At 40.6% G+C, this 23,010-nt stretch overlaps 1 protein-coding gene and 1 long non-coding RNA gene across 2 annotated transcripts in view; one reads left to right on the plus strand and one right to left on the minus strand.

The window, feature by feature from the left end:
- The window catches only part of GNAI1 (G protein subunit alpha i1), an 86,830-nt gene extending 84,577 nt beyond the window's left edge, over nt 1-2,253 (minus strand). Inside the window, exons 1-2 of the mRNA XM_040644319.1 lie at nt 2,238-2,253; nt 1,563-1,731 (exon numbers count right to left, since the gene is read on the minus strand). Of these exons, the coding sequence (XP_040500253.1) occupies nt 1,563-1,680 (118 nt within the window). The 5' untranslated portion in view covers nt 1,681-1,731; nt 2,238-2,253. The remainder of the gene's footprint in view (nt 1-1,562; nt 1,732-2,237) is intronic.
- LOC121105856 overlaps nt 1,675-23,010 on the plus strand; it is a 26,007-nt gene continuing 4,671 nt past the window's right edge. The window contains exon 1 of the long non-coding RNA XR_005838616.1: nt 1,675-1,743. This is a non-coding gene — a long non-coding RNA (uncharacterized LOC121105856). The remainder of the gene's footprint in view (nt 1,744-23,010) is intronic.

Raw genomic sequence — 23,010 nt, forward strand, 5'->3', positions numbered from 1 at the left:
CTGAAGAATACATCAGAGGAGGAGTGCAGAAACTGCAGGAAAAGAACTTTGTAATCTTCCTTTTGTTTCATTTTTGTCTCAAGCACATCCACATCAGAAGAGAAACATCTACATGTTTCCATATCAAGGTGTGTCTCTTCTATGCTCAATACACTAAAAATACACTGACCCAGGCAAAATATTTCTTATTAACATAAAAACTTAGGTAAACAGTATTAACTGAGAAAGATTTATGTTGGGGACAAGGGTGAAGAAAGCCACCCAGGTCTTTAAAATGCAAAGTTATTTCACAGTTTGCTAGCAAAATGACTCAGATCATTATTACTTTTAGTCATGCCAAGTTTGCTGCTTCTAAGCCTGCTAGTAATGGAGAAAAAAACCCACCATTTTTCCTGCAGTCATTAAACCAATGAAACAGAAGCTTATTGAAAACAGGTTTGTGCAAGATTTCTCTTATTATAACTGTTCTAAAACAAAAGCAATCGCTGGAAGTGCAAATAAAGATTCTGAGAAATCTTTCACCTACCTAAATAGCTATAGAGTGTGTATGTTGAGGGGGGAGCAAACAAAAGAAAACCCTAATTCATAGATCTACAAAGCTTATGCTGTGAATATTTTCCTAATGTATATCCTTCAGTCAAAATCCTGGATTACTTTTTTTTTTTTTTTGGTCTCTCCTTTCAAAAAGCTGGAGAAGACCTCCACATAGCGTTCCACCAAGAGAACAATACTAAGAACAAATAAAAGCCCGGCGTGTACCTGGCAAATCTCATTCATCAGAAACCGAAGCAGCTGGGAGAGAACTGTTTTCCGCGTGACCCTTTTGCACCTTTCACGTAGATTTCTCCCCTGGAGTATCTGCCTCACCTACTACCGGAGCAAACGTTACCCAACTTTGATGGTTTCCACGTCTCCACAGTAATAAAAATCAAGCATCCAGCATAGCCTACTTCCTTGGGCAAGGTAAACATAATCAGTGCTCCTTTTACCCTTACTGAGTCGCCATAGGAAGTTGACAGGAAGGACACATTTCGATCCCACGGAACCTCACAAAAGGTGCACTAATTTCACAAAGCGAGGCACTCTTGACATGGGAAAACCACAACCGCGATACGACACCTCGTATGAAGGGTTTTCAAGGGGGGGGGTGGTGTGCTTCCCCCCCCCCCTTGCCACGAATGCCCCCTTCATCTTCAGAAGGCTGAGCTAACTTAGAGAAACCCGGCATACTCGCGACCCGCTCCTCGGCTCCTCGCGGGGTCCATACCAACGCCTGTGAGTGAAGTGAAGTCCCCTCCCCCCCGTGCGGCAGAGTCCTCACCCGCCAGGGAGGAGGGAGGCAGGGGACCAGGAAGAGGAGCACCCGCCTCGGCACTGCACCGCACCGGCCCCGCTCTCGCCCGGAAACCATCCCCAGGCGCTACAAGACACGCTCTCGGCCGCTCTGACACGTCCGCTCTGGGTTCCCAAATGCGAGCGGCCCGTAGCGGCCACTGCGGGGCGCCGCGCCCAGCAAGCCGCCCGACCCCAGGGCCCCCCGGGACGCGCCTGGCCGCCCTTACCGAGCAGCAGCAGCTTGACCTCGCGCGCCGCCTTCTCGCCATCCTCACGGAGGTTCCGGTCGATCATCTTACTCCGCTCCACCGCCGCCTTATCCTCGGCGCTCAGCGTACAGCCCATTGTGCCAGGAGCGAGAGCTCGCCGCCGCTCCCTCCACGTCCGACGCGCTGCCTTCAAGCACAGGTGAATTCTTTCTTTCCGGGAGCGGGCGTTCGAATACCTCCCCACGCTGGCCACGAAACACCCCCACCCACTTCCTAAACGGAGCGAGGAAAGCGCTGTCTGCAAAGGAGCGAGTTGCACCGCGCGGCTCTTCCCCGCGGCCGGGTTCCGCTCCTGCGTCCCTCAGCGCCCCCGAAGTCCCAGGTTTTCAGGCTCTGGATACGGTGGCTGCCACCCTCCCGCTGGTAGCCGCGCCGCAGCCTCAAGAAGCCCAGTGGAGCTCGGCGTCCGCGCGCCGCCGCGGCCCCGCCCCTGCCCGCCCCGCCCGCCACTCCGCGACCACTCCCCGGGCGCGCTCCCGCGCACGTGCCCTCGGACAGCGCCCCCTCGGACGGGCGCGCGCGCCCGCGCTGCCTCTGACCCGGGCGCTGCGCAGCCCCCGAGGGCCTGGCACCCCCGCGCGCGCCCCCTGGAAGCTCCCCTGGAACGCCGAACTGCCCGGCTAGCTCCCCTACCTCGCTTCCTCCGTGGGAGTGGGTTAATTTCTTCCCGCTTACTCACACCGAGGGATCTGTGCGGACCTGCCCCTTCGGGGTGCGGGTGGGAGAGCTGCCAAAGTTGGAAGCTGAAAAAAGCCAGTCCTGGGCGTTTGAGCATGCCCAGCTCCGGCAGCCACGCAAGGGTTTTTGAAATGTAAACCCTTGTCGGCTGGCCTTCAGGGTTGTGGGAAATAGAGGGAGCTGGGAAGGGAATGGAGCCTTGGCAAAAGCAGAGATGGGGACAGTGGGAAACAGAAAGGTCTGGGAGGGGGCTAGGAGGTTAACTTCCTTCCTTCAGGTGTTTCTTTCCTTCCTTCTTTTTCCTCCTTCTATCCATTCTCACGTTTCTTTTCACAAGCAGAGAACATTTTGATAGATTTTCTCATAACTTGAGAAAATGGGAGACAAATATTCAGAGTATATTTTATAGCAATAAAACACACCTACACGGATAAATCTGCTCTGCACCAAAACCTGCCTCCTCCGGAGCAGCGTGTCAGCTTCCACGCCAAATTCTGAACCAACATTTATGACCACTTTTGTAAATCATAAGCCACTAGGCATGACATTCCCTTTTACGGGGCTTGCTTAGCCTCCTTGCCCATAAAATGAGTTGGAGATGATCCATACTGTGGCCCCATCCTTCTAGTGCTAACTGGTCTGGGGGAGGCAAGCTCGTGGGGCCCTCAGAGGCATTTCACCCGGAATGGAATGAATGAGTGCAGGTTTAAGGTCCGGTCTTTTCTGTCAGTTACACTATACTTGTCCCTTACTGATATTGCAGGAAGTATTGATTGATTAGAAGACGGGGCTGGTAGCAAAGAGAAAAAACATCCTCTCCAATGTATTAAAAATTAAGAAATTGCTCTTTGGTTTCCACCTGGAAGTCTTACTTTCTAAAAAGTGTTTATAAAAAACTGGCTCGAGTTTTCCTTGAAGGTAAGGCAGAGCGGATGCTGTAGGCAGAATTGCTGTAGAGTGGGTCACTGAAGCCAGGCCTCTGGGCTAGCAGACATGGCCGCTGCCTCCTTTTTGGACATGCCCTTTCTTGTCCTCCTACAATAGCCAAACCTGCTGGGCTCGAGGGATGCAATTTCAAGAACTGCCTCAACTTTTCCTATGACCTTTTGTAACATAAAAAGGAGCAAGCTTCAAACAGTATTTAATCACCTTCTACACTCTTTGTGTTTCCTGGTGCTTTAAATATTGATGCTCATCAGAAACTCTGGAGTTAAACTTGACGGAGTGAACTTTCAACATAGTGTTTGTGTATTAGCCATTTTGGATTATTTGTATTAGCCATTTTGGATTATTGGCTATAAGGCCTTCCCTATAAGCTTTAGGCCATATTGAGTACAGGGCCAACAATGGCAGGAAAAGAGGAAGCAGCCGTGACTTAATACTGGAGGAAGTGTCCATAAAATTCATATTTTGGAGAAGAGAAGGGGCAACAAAATTATCCACATTACCTCTCTCATTTGACAAGCTTGTCAAGTAGGTGAGGAGTTAAAATGTAGTACATAGGTGAATAAGAACTGAAAATTAGCTTTATATGAAGCTAAACTTCTTAAGGGACACACAGTAATGGCGTAATCAGTAAGGAGGGGGAGGAGCCCAAGAGAAGAAAGTTACAAAAAAACAACTTTGGAAGGAAGCCATAACAGGGATTAGTGAAGGTTTAAAGGGGCTGCCATAACCAAATAGGACAGATGGGTGGCTTAAAGCACAGGAATTTATTTCTCACAGTTGTGGAGGCTAAGAAGTTCAGGATCAAAGCACCAGCCAATTCAGGTCTCCCATGATGACTCTCTTCTGGCTTACAGGTGGTCTCCTCCTTGCCGTGCCCTGGCACGTAGACCTATAGTCTCTTTCTCTTCTTATAAAGACAATCCCTTCATAGAGTCCCAGGCTCATAACCTCATCTAAACCTAATTACCTCTCAAAGGCCGAGCTCCAAATACCATCATATTGGAGGTAGGACTTCAACATACAAATCTGGGGGAGAGGGGGAAGGGAAGACAGTCTGTAACATAGTATATTTTGCTTGAGAGGAATAACCAGCTAAAAGGGTTAATACATAAAATACATGTTGGAGAAAGCAATTGTTTTTATAATTGGAATGTTGTTCTGCTGTGAAGAATGATAGGAAGTGTGGGACAAAGTCGGAAGAAAGCTTTAAATATTAAGGTGAAGTGTTAGACTTTATGCAATGGGTGCTAAGTGTTCCTTACATTCTCCTGAGTTGGGTAATAGGTGATTTTAAAAAATAGTCTCTTACCCCACAAAACAAATGAGTTACCAGTAAATGGATTGTGTTAGTAATCCAGATAGGAGGTGGTGAGAGTCACTCCAACTAATAGCTTACATAATTATGATGTTGCAAAGTGTGATTCAACAACCTTGTCAAGGAGGTGGGGCAGATATTATTAACTCGTCTATTTTATAGAGTGAAACTGAAATAGAGAGGTTAAGGCAATCTACTTCAGAGTACTGTTTTCCCTTCTGGACATATTTTTAAACAACTATATTGAGATATAATTCACACACCATAGAATTTATCCATTGAAAATGTACAATTCAATGGCTTTTAGCATATTCACAGAGTTGTACAACCATTGTGGCAATCAATTATACATTATTTTCATCACCCCAAAAAGAAACCCCATAACCCATAGCCATTATCCCCAAATTTTCAATCCCTGACCCCAAGTCCTAGGCAACCGCTTATGTATTTTCTGTCTCTATAGATTTGCCCACTCTGGACATTTTATATAAAAGAAACCGTATAGTGTGTGGTCTCTTGGGACTTGGCCTCTTTTCACTTTGCATATGGTTTTCAAGGTTCATCCGTGTTATAGCACAGATGCAGACTTCATTTCTTTTTACTGCTGTGTACTAATTAGCATCATACGTTGAGAAAGTTAATTGTACACCTGAAACTAATATAATACTGTATGCTAACTATACTAGAATTAAACTTTTTAAGAAGCTAGAGACATGTTAAGACCAATTGGGACACATTCAGCTGAGGGCATCTAGGTCTTAAAGTATCTCAAAACTGTATCATAACTCAAAACTATCTGACTTGAAGGTGCTACATTTAGAAGTCTTGGAAGAAAGCTACAGCAAACAAATTTTACTTTGATGTGAGGGAAAAGGTGTACAATTCCCCCAAAGGGAATAGGCAACCTTAGAAGCTTACTCATTCTTGACTAAGATATAAACATCGAGACTGGATGATTGCATTTTGGGAAAGATCTAGAAATAGATAAACTTAAAAGATCCTTTCCAACCTTGAGATTCTATATCATTCAGAAGTCAGATAGGATTAGTGTCAGAACTGAGATTAAAATTCAGAGGCTCCCTCTGGCCTCCAACCTTGTCCCTATTTATCTTGCCATATGACAAACAAGCAGAAGTGGGAAAAGGGAATGTATCTAAGATGTGTTGTCTTGGTGTGTTGATGGATTAGAGTGGGGATAAGGAGGAACCAGAGAAGAAGACAGAGTCAGGACAACCTGATGTGTACACACACACACACACACACACACACAAAGGGAGGGAGAAAGAAATCAGAAGGGCAGTGCATATCTTTGGCTGACAAAGGTGAGAACAGACATGGCATGTGGACACTTTTTCATCGCCTACATTGAGGTTTTTGCTTTCTGAGAAGGAAAGAGTTTGGTTTGGGGAGAGGCTAAAAGAATTTAGAAAAACAGAAGGGCTAGCATGGCATCTGCACCCCTCTTTCGCTGGAGATAGAAAAGTCCAAACCAAAACCATTTCTATTAGAGAAGTGGGCTTCTAGGCAAAGGTTGAACAAGAAAAGCCCATTGAATTGTCACTGAGTGACTTTATAGGTCAAGTCGCACTCTTTGGGTGTGCAAGTTCCCCTGTGGGGCAGAGATCACATAGAAGCTATCATCTCTGCATGGAACATACCGCCTCTCAGGCACCTTCACACCGATGGACTAAAACTTCTAGACGCAAGTGCTTTGGGTATGGACACTCACCTTCTCTCGATGGGCACTGCACCAGTGGCAATCCTCGGTTTTCCTCAAGTAGCTTCACAGACAGTGGCCATGACCAAAGGAACTGGAAAAGAAGAGAAAAAAACACAAAGGATATTTAAAAATGACTTCAACCAACAGACTGGTCTGGGAGCACATGTGAAGATGAGGCCACCTTGGTGGACTTTCAGGAGTACGTGGGGAACGCTTTGAGGAGGCTTAAGCTCGTGCTCAAGCAGGTAAGTCTTGAAGTCACTGTTGATGAGGTCAGGGGAGACTGAAGAATATCATAGGACGTAGCGAAGAGGGAGAGGTTTAGGGAAAAAAGGTAATATATGATTTCCAATACATCAAAAAATATCCCCAGGGATAAGGATAAAGCAAAAGAATTGGCACTAGTGTATGGTAGAAAAAGGTCTAGGCAGGTAATCAGATAAACTTACAACCGTTCAAAGCTCTGTTTTCAACTGCATTGTCTTTGAAAGTCCCTTCGCCTCTGTAAACTGCAGTACACCAATCTGTCAAAGTGAGTTTATTGTATTAGATCACCTGCAAGGTCCCAATAATTCCGAGTTCCTACGAGTCTATCATTGCAACAAGAGGTGGTTGGCAAAGATACAAAAGCACTTTGATGTACTGTTGCAAATGGAATCCATACGATGTAAAATTCCGGGTTAAGTAAGTGCTCTGAATGCAGAGCTTAATGAGGAACGTTTAAGAATTTTAATCACAAAGAGTGGTAGACACACAGCGTGGTAGATGGAGAAGTAGGTTTGAGATGTATTGTTTCATTTTAGCCCTGAGTCTTGTCAAGTGTTATGCAGGGGTAGGAAAGGAAGTGCTTATGGTACAAAGGAAAGAACACAGCTGCCCCACTTTTGGACCTCAGCCTCTGATTTTTCCATCACACTCCTTGTGATACCTTCTTGCCACCAGTTCTTCAATGCCATGGAGTCCTTCCATCCACCGACCACAGTCCTTGCCCCTGTCTCTCATGACCTGCCATGTGCTAATTTCTCTCATTATGCAACAATGTCCCATCTTCCCCTAGGATAAACTTTTGCCACATACCTTCGAAACACCACCATCGTTGTATTCAACGGGGAAAACCTCCAATTTGGTTAAATCAAGTCTTTGCCTGTACGTGTCTGCACCTGCACAGCTGAGCTTGACTGGAGGAAAGGCAGTAGTCAGCAACTCCATCCTTCCATTAGTTCGGCCAAAAATCAGAAGTCAGCATTGATTCCTCCCACTACCCCAACCCCTATATATCCAGTGCATCAGGAAATCCCGTTAACTCCGCCTTCAGATAAATCCAGAACATGGCCCATTGTCAATGTCCACTGATACAGCCTGGTTCAAATTGTCTATGGAATATTGCAATAGCCTGCTCCTTCTCCCTTTGCTTCTGCCACTGTCTCCTACTCTTGTCTAGCTAGCCTCCGGAACCATCCTTTAAAAATGTCAGTCAGATATCTTCACCCATCTACTCAGAACCAACCATTCACTTTCCATCTTAGAGAAAAATCCCATCTAAAGTTCTTATGATGACATACAAGGACTCACCAGATTTATCAAGTTCTCTTCTTTCACCCCTGATACTATTTCCTGCCATGTTCCTTCTTGCTCTCTGTGGTTCAGCCTCACTACCTCCAGGCTATTCCTTGAACTTGCCAAACACACTCCATCACTGGGCCTTTGCATTTCTGTTCTCCCTGACTGGAACACTCTCCGGCCAGCTATCTGCTTGGCTCACTTCCTTATTTCATTCAAATCTCTGTTCAAATGTCACCTTATCGGGAAATATACTCCCTAACTACCCACCTGTCACTCTTCATTCCCTTCCTATGAGCTACCATTTCTTTGTAACTCCTAGCACATAGCACACATATTTTTGTGATTATTGCCTGTCTTCCCTCACTTGAATACGAATTCCAAAAAAGCAGAGACTTTGTCTCTTCTGTTTACCGTTTTATCTCCAATAGCTGGAACAGTAAATACCCATTGTAAATGGATAAATGGAAGAAGATGGATTTAGAGCATAAGTCTAGTCCTCTAAACCATTCATTAATTCATTCAACAAAATTAATTGAAGGCCCATCATGAGCCAGGCAATGTTCTCGGCACTGGGAATAAGTGAATAAGATGTATTATCTCAGGGTGTGCATGGGGGCAGTGGTTGGAGAGAGGTGTTAAATAAATAGGTAAGCAGATCAATTAAACTGGATACATTCAAAAGTAGTCCTAAGTGCTGTGAAGATAACGAAACAGTGTTTTACGAGAGAGCACACCAATTCGGGTCTTTTGAGAAGGAGACCCCAAAACAGAATTCGATGTACAAGAGGTTTATTAGGGAAAGAGAGGCAAACAGGAAGAGCACCTTCAGATGGGGGGCAGCTCTGACACCTGCAGAAGAAGAGAAGGAAAGAAGAAGGACTGGGTAGCCATAGCCTCAGATTAGGGTGCAACTTGGAGAAAATCTTGACCAGGCCAATCCAGGGGAAGGATCCCTTCCCCCACCCCCTAGTAAATATTGCTCATCGGAGGAGTCCTGCCTTGGGCAGAAAACAGCCTGGGTCTTGTACCCCCACGTTGTTCAGTCACGGACTCTGGGCAGCCTCCAAACGGTAAAGCCTCAGACCTACATTGAACACTACAGTGGATCTAAAGGTGGGACAGCAGTTGGAGGCAGTCAGTCAACTTCACTCCCCTAGAGGGTTATCTAAATGATACTCTTCCATGGCCACAACAGGAAATTACTCTGAGAGAAGAATTAGGTACTTTTAGCCAACTATTTAGAGAGATCATTCCAAGGAGGTGACACTTTTGAGCTAAGAAATGGAAGATAATAAGGAACCAGATTTAAGGAAGAGGATTCTAATCTCCCTCACTGGCAAAATGCAAATGCAAAGTCCCTGGGGTAGAACTAAAGTTGGCCCGCTCAAAGAACTCAGAGGGTGGTTAGAAGTATAAAAGTGAAGATGGGGGGTAGGAGACAAGTCAGACGAGGGCTGCAAGGTAGGCCAGGTAACGTTGAGTAGACCATTCAAAGATGGGCAGAATTTATTTTAACTTTATTCTAAATTAGAATTTGTAAGCCTCAATTTTTTCTTCAAAACTGAACCCATAAGCAGAAGTGCTGGGATGATTAAATAACATGATGTATAACCTAATTGCTGGCACACCGTGTGCTCAGAGTTACAGTACTTTTCTTTTTGTTTTGTCAGATCCAAGAGTTTAAGTATTTCACTCTTTCACGGACTGGGAAAGAGAAGAGATTAAGGTAGAGCAGACAATTGAGGGCTTTGAGAGCCAAGACAAGGGATTTGCATAAGATCCAAAGAAGGGAGATTACGTTATAGTCAAATTTGTGATACAGTATCCGTTTGTATCTTGATGGCCAATCCTAAATTTTTGAATATATTTTTGTGATTCCCATCTGCCTTGTCTTTTCATGGGTCTCAAGCTTCCTACTTTTCTTTTTGAGAATAAGCCTAAGAATGAGGACCTATCTTTTTCTTTCTGCCATATTTGTTTGACTTTATCTAAATTCCTAAAATGCTGTTCTGATAAAGGATCAACTGAATCTTGGGCCAAGCTTGAAGCAAAGGTCAGCATCTCAAGGAAAGAGCTACCTGGCTTTATTAAAGGCTATGTGTTTATTTACTACATTGGATTTAAAAAGATCTCTATTGACACCTCCCCCTCAGTTTATGCTTCCTGCTGGCTCAGCTGTTTTTCTTTCACTCTGGCTGTCTGTTTGGGCTGTGAAACTGACATGTGTGTCTCTTGTTCTGCTCAGCAGGAAATGCAACAGAAGGATTGATCAGGACTGGGAGTAGGAGCCAGGCCAAAGGGATTCAGGGAAGCACTGAGTGCCTTTTTGTCCTAATTATAGTTATAGGCAATATTAGTCCAAATAACGGTAGTAAGGAGTTTTGCAAGCATTTGTTCAATATCACTACCTTATTAGGTTATGTACGGATTAGGGACTAAATGGGAGAAAATAAGCTTTATACTAAGTTATTAAGAAATGAGCTCTTTGTAAGAGTTCAGGGTCACTGAATGGGGGAAGAAATCACACAAGGGACTTCAAGACATGAAACACTCCAGATTTTCCATGTACCCAATTATAGCAGCAGGCAAAATGGAGAGTTAGTCAAATGCTGAAGATCAAGCCCTAAAAGTCCTGCGAGAAGACGGGGATAAAATATATGTATTGGCTTAAGGCTTGCCTGGGGTACACTCTTTTTTTCACAAGTAAGCCTCAGCCTATTGGCCCATGAATTTTTGTTCTTTCTTTTTTCCTTTCTTCCTTTCCTTTTTTTTTTTTTTTTTTTTAAGTAGGCTCTACGCCTAGGAGGGAGCCCAATGTGGGGCTTGAACTCACTATCCTGAGATCAAGACCTGAGCTGAGATCAAGAGTCAGATGCTTAACCCACTGAACCACCCAGGTGCCCCCCAAACCCTTACGAATTTGTAATATGTGTTGACTGGGAGGTGCTGCTGGGCCTCAAGCTTCAGCTCCAGTTCGACCTCATCCTTTTACAAAGCTCCACTTGCGATAGGGGCTGCAGAGCTACTGACAGTGGGGGGCTTTGATTCACAAAGTGTTCCTATTCCTTTCGAAACAGCTCTTTGGGAATACCTAGATGAGTAAGAGTGTTTATGTTGCCAGGGCACTTTCAAGCAATTCTGGGTTCTAGAAAGCGAAATTTAAAATAATTTCAAAGCTTTACCCTAATCTCTAGCAATTCTCAAAGCAGAGGTGGACAACTGACCTATACTGTGTTGAGCCATTAACAACTGCTTTTTCAACAACAAAAAGCTTATTCGGAGATAGAGCCAGAATACTGAGAAAGGTAAAGCATCGGCTCCTTTTTAGAAGTTTGGCTTCCATAAAATTATTGAGACTTTTAACAGAAAGTGACTCACTGAAGGGCATTTTGGATAGCACAGGAAAACACTGGAAAAAAAATGTAACAAAAGTACTGCAGTGTGGTTAGTGTTCATGTTGAAAATGTTATTTGTCCTGACTTTGTACACATGTAGAACTATGATGTGATTAGTTTTGAGATTGAGATATAATCCATGTATAGAATTCACCATTTTCAAGTATAAAATTCAGTGGTTTTTAATATATTCACAGAATTGTGCATTATTACCCCTAATTTCAGGACATTTTCATCACTCCAAAAAAGAAGCCCTGTACCCTTTAGCGGTCATTCTCAATTCTCTACTCTGTCCAGCCCTCGGCAACCACTAATCTGCATGCTGTCTCTATGGATTTGCCAATTCTAGACACTTCATGTAAATGGAATCATACAATGTGCATTTGCTATCCGGCCTCTTTCACTTAGCATAACGTTTTCAAGTCTCCTCCCTGCTGTACCCGTACTTCATTTCCTTTTATTGCTCAATAATAGTATCCCATTATATAGATATGCCACATTTTGTTTTACCATTCATCCGTTAGTGGATATGTGGGTTATTTCCACTTCGGGCCTACTGCAAAATGTGCTGATATGTACATTCATGTGCAGGTATTTGTTTAAATACCTGGTTTTTCTTTCTCTTGGGCATATATCTAGGAGTAGGATTGCTAACTCTACAGTTAACTTTTTGAGAAACTGCCAGGCTGTTTTCCATCGTATTCCCAGCAGCAGCGTATGACGGTTGATGGGGTTAGTTTGGGACTTTTAACTATTCGGTTCTGCTGCTGAAACCAAATCAGACTTTGTGTGAAACTGCAATTTCAAAGGGTACCAAAAAAAAAAAAAAATCAAGAACATTGTGAATTGCCCTGTCCTCTGTTACTATGTGGTCATTTTCTTTCTCAGTTCTAAGATTCACTTTGGTCAAGCTATTTTTACTCATAATAAAGAATTATCACATATCATGGTGCTGGTCACAGAGTAGGAATTCAACAAATACCTATTAGATGAGGGGATAAATGGACAAGAGGTAATCTTAGTGGTTTCGTTCAAAGCATTTAAAAGCATGAAAAGCATTTCATTAAAAGAAACTTCTTTTCTTACCAGTAAAATATGCTACCCCTGTTCTGTTGTTGTCATAACATTTGAAGGAAGCAAAGTAAATCCTATGCAGTAACATGAGCTTAGGAGTGAGGAGACACCCAGGCTTTAGTTCTGTTCGAAACTAATTTGCTATAAGCCATTGGGTAAATGATTATCTTCAGTTTTCTCATCTGTCACATGGTAATGATATGTTTTAATCACTTGACAAGTTGTTGGGCGGATTATAGGAAATAATACATTTATAACCCTGAGTCAGCTGCAGCCTCCCTGCCCTTGAGTGCCTCTGATTCTGCTTTTCTACATTTCCTCTGTTTCTTACTGATTTGGTCCAGACATGCTTAATTAACTTACATACACACAAGCGCGCACACGCACACATACGCCTCATTCATGTGATGTCCATAGAGCAGACATATAATCCACATTACTCAGAAACAGCTAAAAATCACATATGGGTTATTTCTCTTCTTAAAGGGTTTTGGGGGGGGTGGATGGGAGTTCTGGGGGGTATCCTACAACCAGGGAGATGTTTTACAAGTTCTTTATTCCATGGAGTCTTGTTGCCTAGCATCTCTTGGGTCCTTTGCTCCCCCCCCCCCCCCCGCTTTTGTCCTCTCCAATCCTCTTAGAAGAAAAACCTAAAACCTTTCATTTTGTGAAGTAGAGGACCCTTCAGCACTCTTTTGTTCTTAGGACTCCGCTGACTCCCACACCCTCTGGATCTCACTTCTCTTTCAAATAGTTCGCCCAGGTATTTCCCCCCTTAACAAAAAACAGTTCTATCCCTCAGAGAAATTCTGCTTCTATCTATTAAGATAATACCTTTTTTCCATTTCATTCACATGAAAAAGTGCTTTGGAAAGTTTAGGATAGTAACGGATACTTTAGGGATTTTATGTTTGACAATCCCTTTTCTTGGGAGGGAAGTGTCTCTCTTTCCAATCTATTGGAGAATAAAATAGAGAGCAGTTCTCACCAGCCATTTTAACTTATCCTCGTTGTTCATCACAATATAGGACTATGGGTGGGCACGTAAATCCAAACATAACGAGATTCCCTGTGAATTTGTAGTTGGAAGTGAGAAATCAACGTCCTTAGGTGGCTGGATCTGTAAAATATATGTTCTGGCTTTGTGGGTAGCCACATTTTCATTCAAGGAGAAGAAACCTATCTGTAGATATTTCTCAAAAAAATGCTTCACAGAAACAGAACAAACAGAAGACAGAAGGAGAGGTAACTGGTTCTAGTTCTTGATGACCTTGGTGTGCTCCTAGTGTCGGATACCAGGAGATGCTTTTGTATCCCTATAATACAACCATCTGTCTACCTTTTGCTTCCCTCTTAAGCAAGTTCGACTTGATTTCTATTGCTTGAAGTCATAAGATTCCTAATAAATATTTACAAAATGAGAACTTGATATTACTATTAACATTTTTCTAAGCTTCCAGGAATAATCTCTCTTTTGGTTTGTAAATACATTTATATGTTTGGCCTCATTTGATTCTCATGACAACCTGTGATGTAGACAGAAAATTTATTGTCCCATTTTATAAATGAGGAAATTGACTTTCAGAGAGATCAACTGACGTATGTAGAATAGTAACTAGCAGAGCCAGAAAGAGGACAGAGCATCTAGGTGCTTCTCTGGTACTCCAGGGATGATGTAAAGAGGAGGGGCTTTTAACTGAATTTCCAGTACATTGATAAAAAAGGTTTAACTGTTAGAAACTTAACAATTCTCAAATCCTGCTTATTATACATTACATTGCAGGAAATTGTAGTAAATTCCAGTGTAGGACACAGGAGGCAAATTCCTTATTAATGAGACAATCGAATGAAAAAGACTCGACTTTACTGCTCTTACCCAAGAAAGTCACCTGATTTTATTTATAGGGTAAGTAGCATAATGGGTTCAAATTTTGAAAGGCTTTTTCTAGCAATAATTAAATACAATATTTATATTTTATTTCTATGTAATACCATAAAACATTTCCTCTTCTGCATCTACAATTTGAAACTTATATTATTAAACCTGAATCTTCTGCTGTCTAAGAACCAAACATGGCCTTGGACCGCTGGGAATATGTAATTCACACAATACAGAAATACTAAGCAGAGCGTGTCCTAAAAATACTTGGAAAATCAAAGTCCTACTCTGTTTATTTCTCCTAATGTGCAGTGCATCCGAAGTTCTCTGGAGGTAACATTGTTACACACTCTGGATACCTGAAGAAGATCTAACAGGATGGAACACAGAGACCAGAACTGGTCTGAGAACAATTCCATTCCACATGCCTCCACGAACCCGTGGTGCTGGCCTGCGTGGGTGGGGAAGCATCAGAATAGAGAGAACACACATTTCTCAGGAGGGCAGGACCGGGGTACCAGTCCATGTAGGCGCTTTGTCTTCTGAGACTGTACTCAGGACATCTTCTCAGAGACAGGCAAAAATGCCAGGTAGAGGCCAGAGCTATCAGCTCCTTATATCCATGACCTTGTATTCTGTTTTTTAAATAGCAGTATTTATCTAAAATTATTTTAAAGTGTCCTCAGAGTGATGGACTCATCATATAACATATTTTCCCAATTAGAACTGTCTTACATAGATTTTTTAAAATTTAGTTGTGATAGAAATCTTTATAATATACGCTATTTACATTATGTCTCAATAAACGGAAGGTATGAAACAGGCCAGATCTCATTTATTACCCTGAGGAACTTCCTTCCATTACAACACAAGGGGTAGGAGTTGGGTAAGGTCAGTTGAACCAAATGTCTTCAGACAACCCTCCTGTCGCTGATTTCAGCCACTTCTGTCCCCTGTTACTGCTCCCTCTGCCATTGAAAACTTTCTTGCCACCACTTGTCCTCCTCCTGGAACCCACTGTGACCAGTTCTGCATCCCATTCTTTCCCTTTATACACAATAATCCATTATTGCTTTTGCTTTCCATTATTCTCATTGCCTTAATAATTTTCTAAAAATTTCTCCTGGCCTTCTCCAATTCTTCTAAAACTTATCATAAAACGTACTTGGCTTTTGTAAGCATCCCCACAAATAAAAATACCCCTGTTTCTCCTAGCTTGTATATAAAAGTGAAAATTTAGAAAGCATCTACATGTTCAGTAAAAAAGTATGCATCTAGTATTCCACATGGTGAAATACTAAACAATCATTCAAAAAGGCTAAATATAGATCTGTATTTATTGATTTAAAGATGTTTGTACAATATCACTAAGTCACGGAAATAACTTATAAAAGAACGTGTTTTATAAAAAACACACACATATATATATGTAAAAGAATTTTATAAAAAACACATGTATATATATATACGTAAAAGGATTCTATAAAAAACACATGTGTATATATATATATACATATATATATGTAAAAGGATTTGTATATGTACGGAAGTGCTATTAAATAGAAATATAATGTAAGTCATATGTATAATTTAAATTTTCTTGTATTAAAAAACTAAAAATAAGTAGATTACATTTTAAAATATATTTTATTTAATCTGTTGTATCCAGAATACTATCATTTTAACATGTAATCCACAAAAAAGTTATTACTAAGATCTTTGGCACTATTTTTTATATTGTCTCTAACATCCGGCCCATAGGGGTACCTGGGTGGCTCAGTCAGTTAAGCATCTGCCTTCAGCTCAGGTCATGATCCCAGGATCCTTGATCGAGCCCTGCTCAGCGGGGAGCCTGCTTCTCCTTCTCCTCTACTGTTCCCCCGACTTGTGCTCTTTCTGTCAAGTAAATAAATAAATAAAATCTTGAAAAAAAATCTAGTGCATATTTTATATTCCCAACCCATCTCAAGTCAGACATTATATTTTCATTAAAGCAAAATGTACTCATACCAAACAATAAAGTGGTTTTTGGAAAAAACATTTTATACTGCTTTAGTTTCAATTTTGATTTTATTAAAAATAAGTGAATTAGTAAACCAAAAATTCAGTTCCTCATTTGCAATAGCCAAGTTTCAAGTGCTCAGTAACCATATGTACATCCCTATGGGAAAAGTCTGGAAAATGTCTAATAAAATATTAATTGAGGTTTTAATCAGTTGATAGATTAGCAGGTTAATCTTATTTTTCTTATGTATATTTTATAACATTTCTGCAATTGTATATACATTCCTTTGGAACTTTTCCAAAAAGGGAGGGGGGAGATCCTTCTAAACTTAATAAATTTGTTTTATTTTTATTCTTTCAACTATGCTGTTATTCCATGTCTTCTTGGATTATTTTTATTTCCTGAATTTTTCATACAACTGAGGGTATTGGGGCACTTAGTTTGGGTTAGACACTGATGCTATCCAATTTCACATTCCTTGACCTTTTTCATGTAACAAATATGCTTTATAAATAATCTATTCATTTAGGCATACATTTATTCAATAATTACCTCGCAGGTGCTATATATAGGGCAGAAGCTGGCCTGGGCTTAAGAAAATATAACACTGGTCCAGAGAAATAATGTAATAATGTCCCTGTTCCCTGGGAGCTTCCATTTAGATGGACATTCCAATGGATAGACAGTGAACAGGACACCAAATAGAATGTTTTTAGGTGGTGATCAGTGTGACAGCAAAATAAACAGAGAAGATAAAGAGTAGTAGACAGAGGCCACTTGAAAAGGTATGGGGGAGGGAAGGATTCTTCAAAAATGAGAACTTGAAGCTGAAATACAGTGGATGAGAATGAGCTAGGTGAAGGGTCGAGGTGGGAGGAAGCTCATGTCAAGCCGAGATCAGGAACATGGCTACTGGCAGAACAGGATGGAGGCAAGTGGCTAAAGCATGGAATAGAGCCCAGAGGTGATTCCGAGGACCTGTTTGCAGAAGTAAATAGGAGCTGGATCATGGAAAGACAAACCAGGGAACAATCAGAAGAGAATAAACAGAGAGGCAATGTGATATTTATTTTAAAAGAACACTGTGGCCCCAATTTGGAGAATGGAAGAATTGTTCATAAGAATTGTTAATAAGGGAGAACAATTAGAAAGTTTTGTACTATTTTAGGAAACACAGGAAAATAACCTAGAACAGGGCAGGTGCAGTTCAGAATTAGAATGGACAGCTATGAGACAAATTCAAGACATATTTTAGAGTTAAATTAACAGGACCTGGTAAACAACTGCATGTCAGGGATGATGGTGTGGAACAGAGAGGAATCAAGCATCATTTTTAGATTTTGTTGTTGTTGTTGCTTCAGTAAATGGCAGAGCCCTTGCATAGATGGGAAAGCAGGGAGAGGAATGGGTCAGTGGGGAGAATGATTCCGTTACCTTTTGAACATTTCAACCCAGTTAGACCACTAAGGGCAGATGTCAGGCAGGCAGCTGAACACAGGAGTCTAGAATGCAGGATGTAGAACTCCCCCAGAATTCCCCCAGGTCTGAGCCGGACAAATACATTTAGGATGTGGAAGCACAGAAATGCTTTCTAGAGCTACGAAAAAGAAAAATAACCCAGGAAATATGTGGATAATAAAGAAGAGGAGGCAAACTAAATCTTGGGTCAGAAGTAGAAGAAAGGACATAAATCAGAGGCTGACTTTGAGGTAATAGTGAGGTAGGAGGAAAAGCCCAAAGCTGTTAGGTCACAGAGTTCAGGAGGAAGGGTTTCCAGAACAGCATTGCCAACGTGTTGAATGCTGTCAAGAGGCCAAGTAGGTTAAATGCAGAGAAATTACTATTGGAATTGGCAACTCTGAGGTAGTTGGTGACCTTGAAAAGAACAGTCAGTGGAAAGGGCAAATAAGTCAAATATGTATAGTTTGATGGATGTTTGGAGAAATAAAGAGTCGGAGAGGAGAAGGCAACTAAATAGAGAATGTTTGCTAAGAGGAGGACTAGGAAAATAGGACAGTAACTGGAGGAAATGAGGGGTTAGGGAAGAGATTTAAAAATGGAAATAGTAGAGAACATCTGTGTGCTGATGGAATTATTCCAATAGAGAGGAAAAGATGGATGATGGAAAGATGAAGAGACTGAGGAGGTAGGAAAGAGGAGGCATGACCGAGGCAGGGAAGTCCTTGAAAAGGCAAGATGGATGGAATCCAGCACATACAATGATCAATTTGAAAGGACGATTCCTCTGGATCAGTAGAAAAGTGCAGAGGAAATGAAGAGATTTGCTGCTGGGAATGTGAGGGAGTTCCCCTGCAGTAACTTTTCTCAGTGAACCATGAGGTGAGATGTGCGTCAGCTGAGAATGAAAGGCTGTGCGAGAGGGGAGGCAAGTACATAATAAAGTAAATGATGACCTTGGGTGAGGGAGGGGATATTCTCACCAGGCGTGGGAAAGGAGGATTCTGTTGTATTTTAATGTCACAACGAATAAGTTACTTTTCCAGACATGAAACATGAGAGCATCAAGTAATATGACTGACATACTTTTGAAGTTTAGAAAAATAAAAACCCATTAATTGTAGAATTAGCTTTCTAGGGGCGCCTGGGTGGCTCAGTCAGTTAAGCGTCTGCCTTCGGCTCAGGCCATAATCCCAAGGTCCTGGGATTGAGTCCCATACTGGGCTCCCTGCTCAGGGGGGAATCTGCTTCTCCCTCTGCCCTTCTCATCCCTCTTGTGCTCTCTCTCTCTCAAAAATAAATAAAACCTTTAAAAAAAGAATTAGCTCTCTAGTAACTATTAGAATGTAATTGATTCGGTTTCCACTTAGCTCATTTATTTTCTGATCCCTCTAGTGCTCTGGGAAGCACTTGATTATCTATACGTACGGACACCTGGCCAGACTAAGGGTTTAAATATCCGCAACACAGAGTAATATTTAACTAGAATTCCTCAGATACAATGAGAAGTCTTAGAACTAAAATTTAGTGTCCTATAAATTCAGGCATTATATTATTGAAGGGTCTGCATCATATTTTCCACAAGTCTTTTCCAAAATATACACATGTGCACACACATGACAATTGCTTTTCAAACTACCCAAATCAATGAATAAAATAAACTGTAAAGTAATTTAAGATCTTGAAGGATAGAAATCACAAAACATGCATTTTAGAAAATCATAATGAGATTACATAAAAAACCTAATGTGTGCTAAAGCAGTATCTACTGTCTTACTAAATAGATCAGATAAATACAATTAACCAGATTAAAATTTAAAAATCTTTAAAAAAAAACTTTTAAAACGCCAGACTGACCCAGCTTTACAGGTTGTATCTGTGCATTTTCAACTGGGATATTATATGGGCTACGATTTCAGTATATGTGTGTGTATGTATGTTTTCATGAGGAACGAAAGAAATCAATAGAGAATGCAAATATATTAATTTTTAATTTCCTTAGTGCATAGAATTCCGATGGATTTATTACTTAGTTGAATTATGCATTATGTTTACTGGGTAAGTGGAATTATAAAATTTTATAATCTCACTGGACTCTTAATTTATTTGCTTAGGTCTCACAGAAAATTAGTATATAGCAGAGTATTTTTTCCCTTGATTAACTTATAACTAATCTGTCATGCCAACATAAATACAGAAAATGTTATCTCTTTCCTAGTCTTGTTTCAAAACACCTAAAATAAGTACATTCAGAGGTTTCAAATGAACAAAACTCTGTATATTTGATAGGAGAAATGCCTTTGATATAGTCAGGGAAGAAGCTGTCCCTTCAGTTTATATCAAAACCATGGTCATCTCTGAGGCTTCAGACCACCATCAAGAGCCTCGATGTCTCTTGATACTCCCATTTGAAAACTGGTCTCCTGCCATTCTGTATACCTTTCTCCCTTTTCTTTTTTTTCTCTTAATCCCTTGAAGGCCAACAACATCTATTAACTGATGAGTTCCACTAATCAACTAGTTCTACTAGCCAACTAGTTCTACTAATCAAAATATAAAAACTGGAGATATGTACGTCACCTCCTATTGACTTTTCTTCTTAAATATAATTAAGCTCTAGCTATATTTCTGATAATTACCATTCATCTACGTAGTTCAGATGACTATGATGTCATCCCTACGTCACTGAAACGTAGGTTTGACCATTTATTTTAAATCTCAGTCTGGGATAATTTTGAGAATGAAAGAGGGTGCCAAAATAATTACATAGTTTTTTGAAATGTTGTCTTTCTACCCCCAAAATTATTATTATAATGCTGAAACCACATAATGATTTCTAGAAATAAAAATAGTATCTATCCATATTCCTTAAAGAAATTTAACATTTATTTATATTGATTATGTAAATATTACAAATGTAAGTAGAATAATTATTCTTGGCACATATTCATGTTCTTCAATCAGTTTGTCATATAATGTCATTGATTTTTTTTTTTTTTTATGATCTACTTATTTGAGAGAGAATGAGTGAGAGAGCACCAGCAGGGGGAGGGGCAGAGGGAGAAGCAGACTCCCTGCTCAGCAGGCAGCCCAACATGGGGCTCGATCCCAGGACCCGGGATCATGACCTCAGCCGAAGGCAGACGCTTAACCCACTGAGCCACCCATGTGCCCTATTGATGTTTTTCTTAGGAATGTATTTTTTCAGCATCTTTAAAAGAATATTTTATTTTCAGTTTTCAATGTAATTACCAGCAATGTTCTGCAACGTTGTATTTTATGGTTACTAAATTTGAACTTGTTGACAATTTAGATTACTATTTCTCTGTAGATCATTATCTTTTTAATTAATCTCTTTACAGATGCTAAGATTCCTGGTAAGACTTGAGCAACTTCTGCTAAATGGAGGGTACTGTTAATTCTTTTTATTTTTGCAATTCAAGTGTGCAAATATTTAACCTAAATATTTGGACAGGTTTTTTTTTTTTCTCCATTTGGAAAACCTCTCTTTGATGTACATTTTATAAGAAAAAAACTTGTCAGAAAAAACTTATGAGATAGGTTATCTCTTTACGATTTTTTGGTATTTCACCATATTTAAAATTGTGGGACTTTCATTCAACTTTGGTAGAAATTACGAATTTATCCATTGAGACCTTTATCAAACAAGTCATCCCACAAATTCACATAGTCCACAATGCAAGTATAGAATTCAAAACATAAATCCTGTACCGTTTGAGCTCTCATCATTAATTTATTCAGTCTTTCCCTTGCTTTTGTACAAATACATTGTAATGCCTCCCTGATTTTAACATTGCTCTCAATAATTTTATTTTTATAAAACCTTGAAAAGCTGATTTTTTAATGGTTTCATTTGCATTAAATATTTTCAACTTTAATTTTGAACAAAATACAAGCAAAATTTAGAGGCTTATGTTGTTGTTGTTTACTTGTTTGTAAAGAAGTTAAATTCCACTCCAGGCCTTTTAGGTTGTTTTACAAATTTTGTCTCCCAAGTCACAAATATTTCTTAAAATCCTATTCATAAGCAGCAAGTGAAAGCATCTACTTCAAGGCGGAAGCATGTTTACATTTATTTAACATCAGCTTTATCCCCCCAAATCTGTGGTTTATTCTGTGAACAAACTTTAAAAGGTGTAAGTTTGACATCTGCATCCTCTATTTTCACTGCAGAGCTTTGCACTTTTAGCGATTCACTTAATGATGTGTGACCACAGCCAATTTCAAATAGATCTCTTTTTGAGCTCATTGCTTCCAAACAGGTTTCTAGACTGAATGACTGGCCCAAATCTTTACGTCCTTTTTTGTATGCACAGCCTGGTCATTCTGACTAGAATCCTCTTTCTGAGCCTCGGCTTTAGGATGCCTGCAGTTTTTCTGCTTGTGGTCCAGAGCCTTTAACATCAGCATGAGAAAAACAGGTCCTTGTCCAGCCCATTGGGCCCATGAGAAAGATGAGAGACACATAGAATAGAGTGCCCGCTGAATGGAACCCAGAGTAGCTGACCCTGAGCGGCTAGTCTGAAGCAAAACTGACCTATACATTTAAGTCCAGTCACTACCCAGGTCTTCACTCCTATCATCCCAGCCAGAGCCACCGTCACTTCACTCTTGATTACTGCACTCATCTATCCGCTCGTCTTCCTGCTGTCAGCAAATCACACATCCATACAAATCAGTGATTTGTTTTAAGCCACTGAATTTGGGGATAATTTATTACGCAACATTAACGTGCCAATGGCCAACTGATAAAATAGGTTTCTTAAATTAGCCAGAACATTGTTTTTATCACAGTGCTGACTCCACCCAAATTTGTATTTATATAATCATTGTATAAACAGTTGTATCCTAAATGTTGAGCTTTTTAACTGAATTTACAACTTTCATGTAATTTGCAAATGTCAGATGTTTCACTTTCTCCAAATTTTCACTTGACTCTGTAAATAGAGTGGGAAAAGTCTGAAGTAGTTTTGGAATTAACCTACATGGATTCTTAGCATCGCTATTACTTCACTTTTTGTATGTTCCCAAGAAAAATTGGGATTGAAAGTAAATTAAACCAGAAGAACACTCAGTTGATCTAAATGAAAACTCATGATTCTCAGTATAAAATGCATGAGTTACAGGTATTAAATTGTTGCCTTTGGAAACATTCTTTTGAAAATAAGTATTAACTTTTGAAGTAGCTGTTGATATTTCTCTGAAGACTCGTGTTTTCTGGCTCTGTAGTGACTACTAGCTTTATGAAGTCCCCTGTGGTGAATGGTTTGCACTAAGTTGTGTGTGTGTGTGTGTGTGTGTGTGCACGCGCAAGTTCACATTAATTATTCAGGTTATAACCTAATTATAG

Source organism: Ursus maritimus, unplaced genomic scaffold, assembly GCF_017311325.1.
Source record: "Ursus maritimus isolate PB19 unplaced genomic scaffold, ASM1731132v1 scaffold_3, whole genome shotgun sequence".
Classification (NCBI taxonomy): Eukaryota; Metazoa; Chordata; class Mammalia; order Carnivora; family Ursidae; genus Ursus; species Ursus maritimus.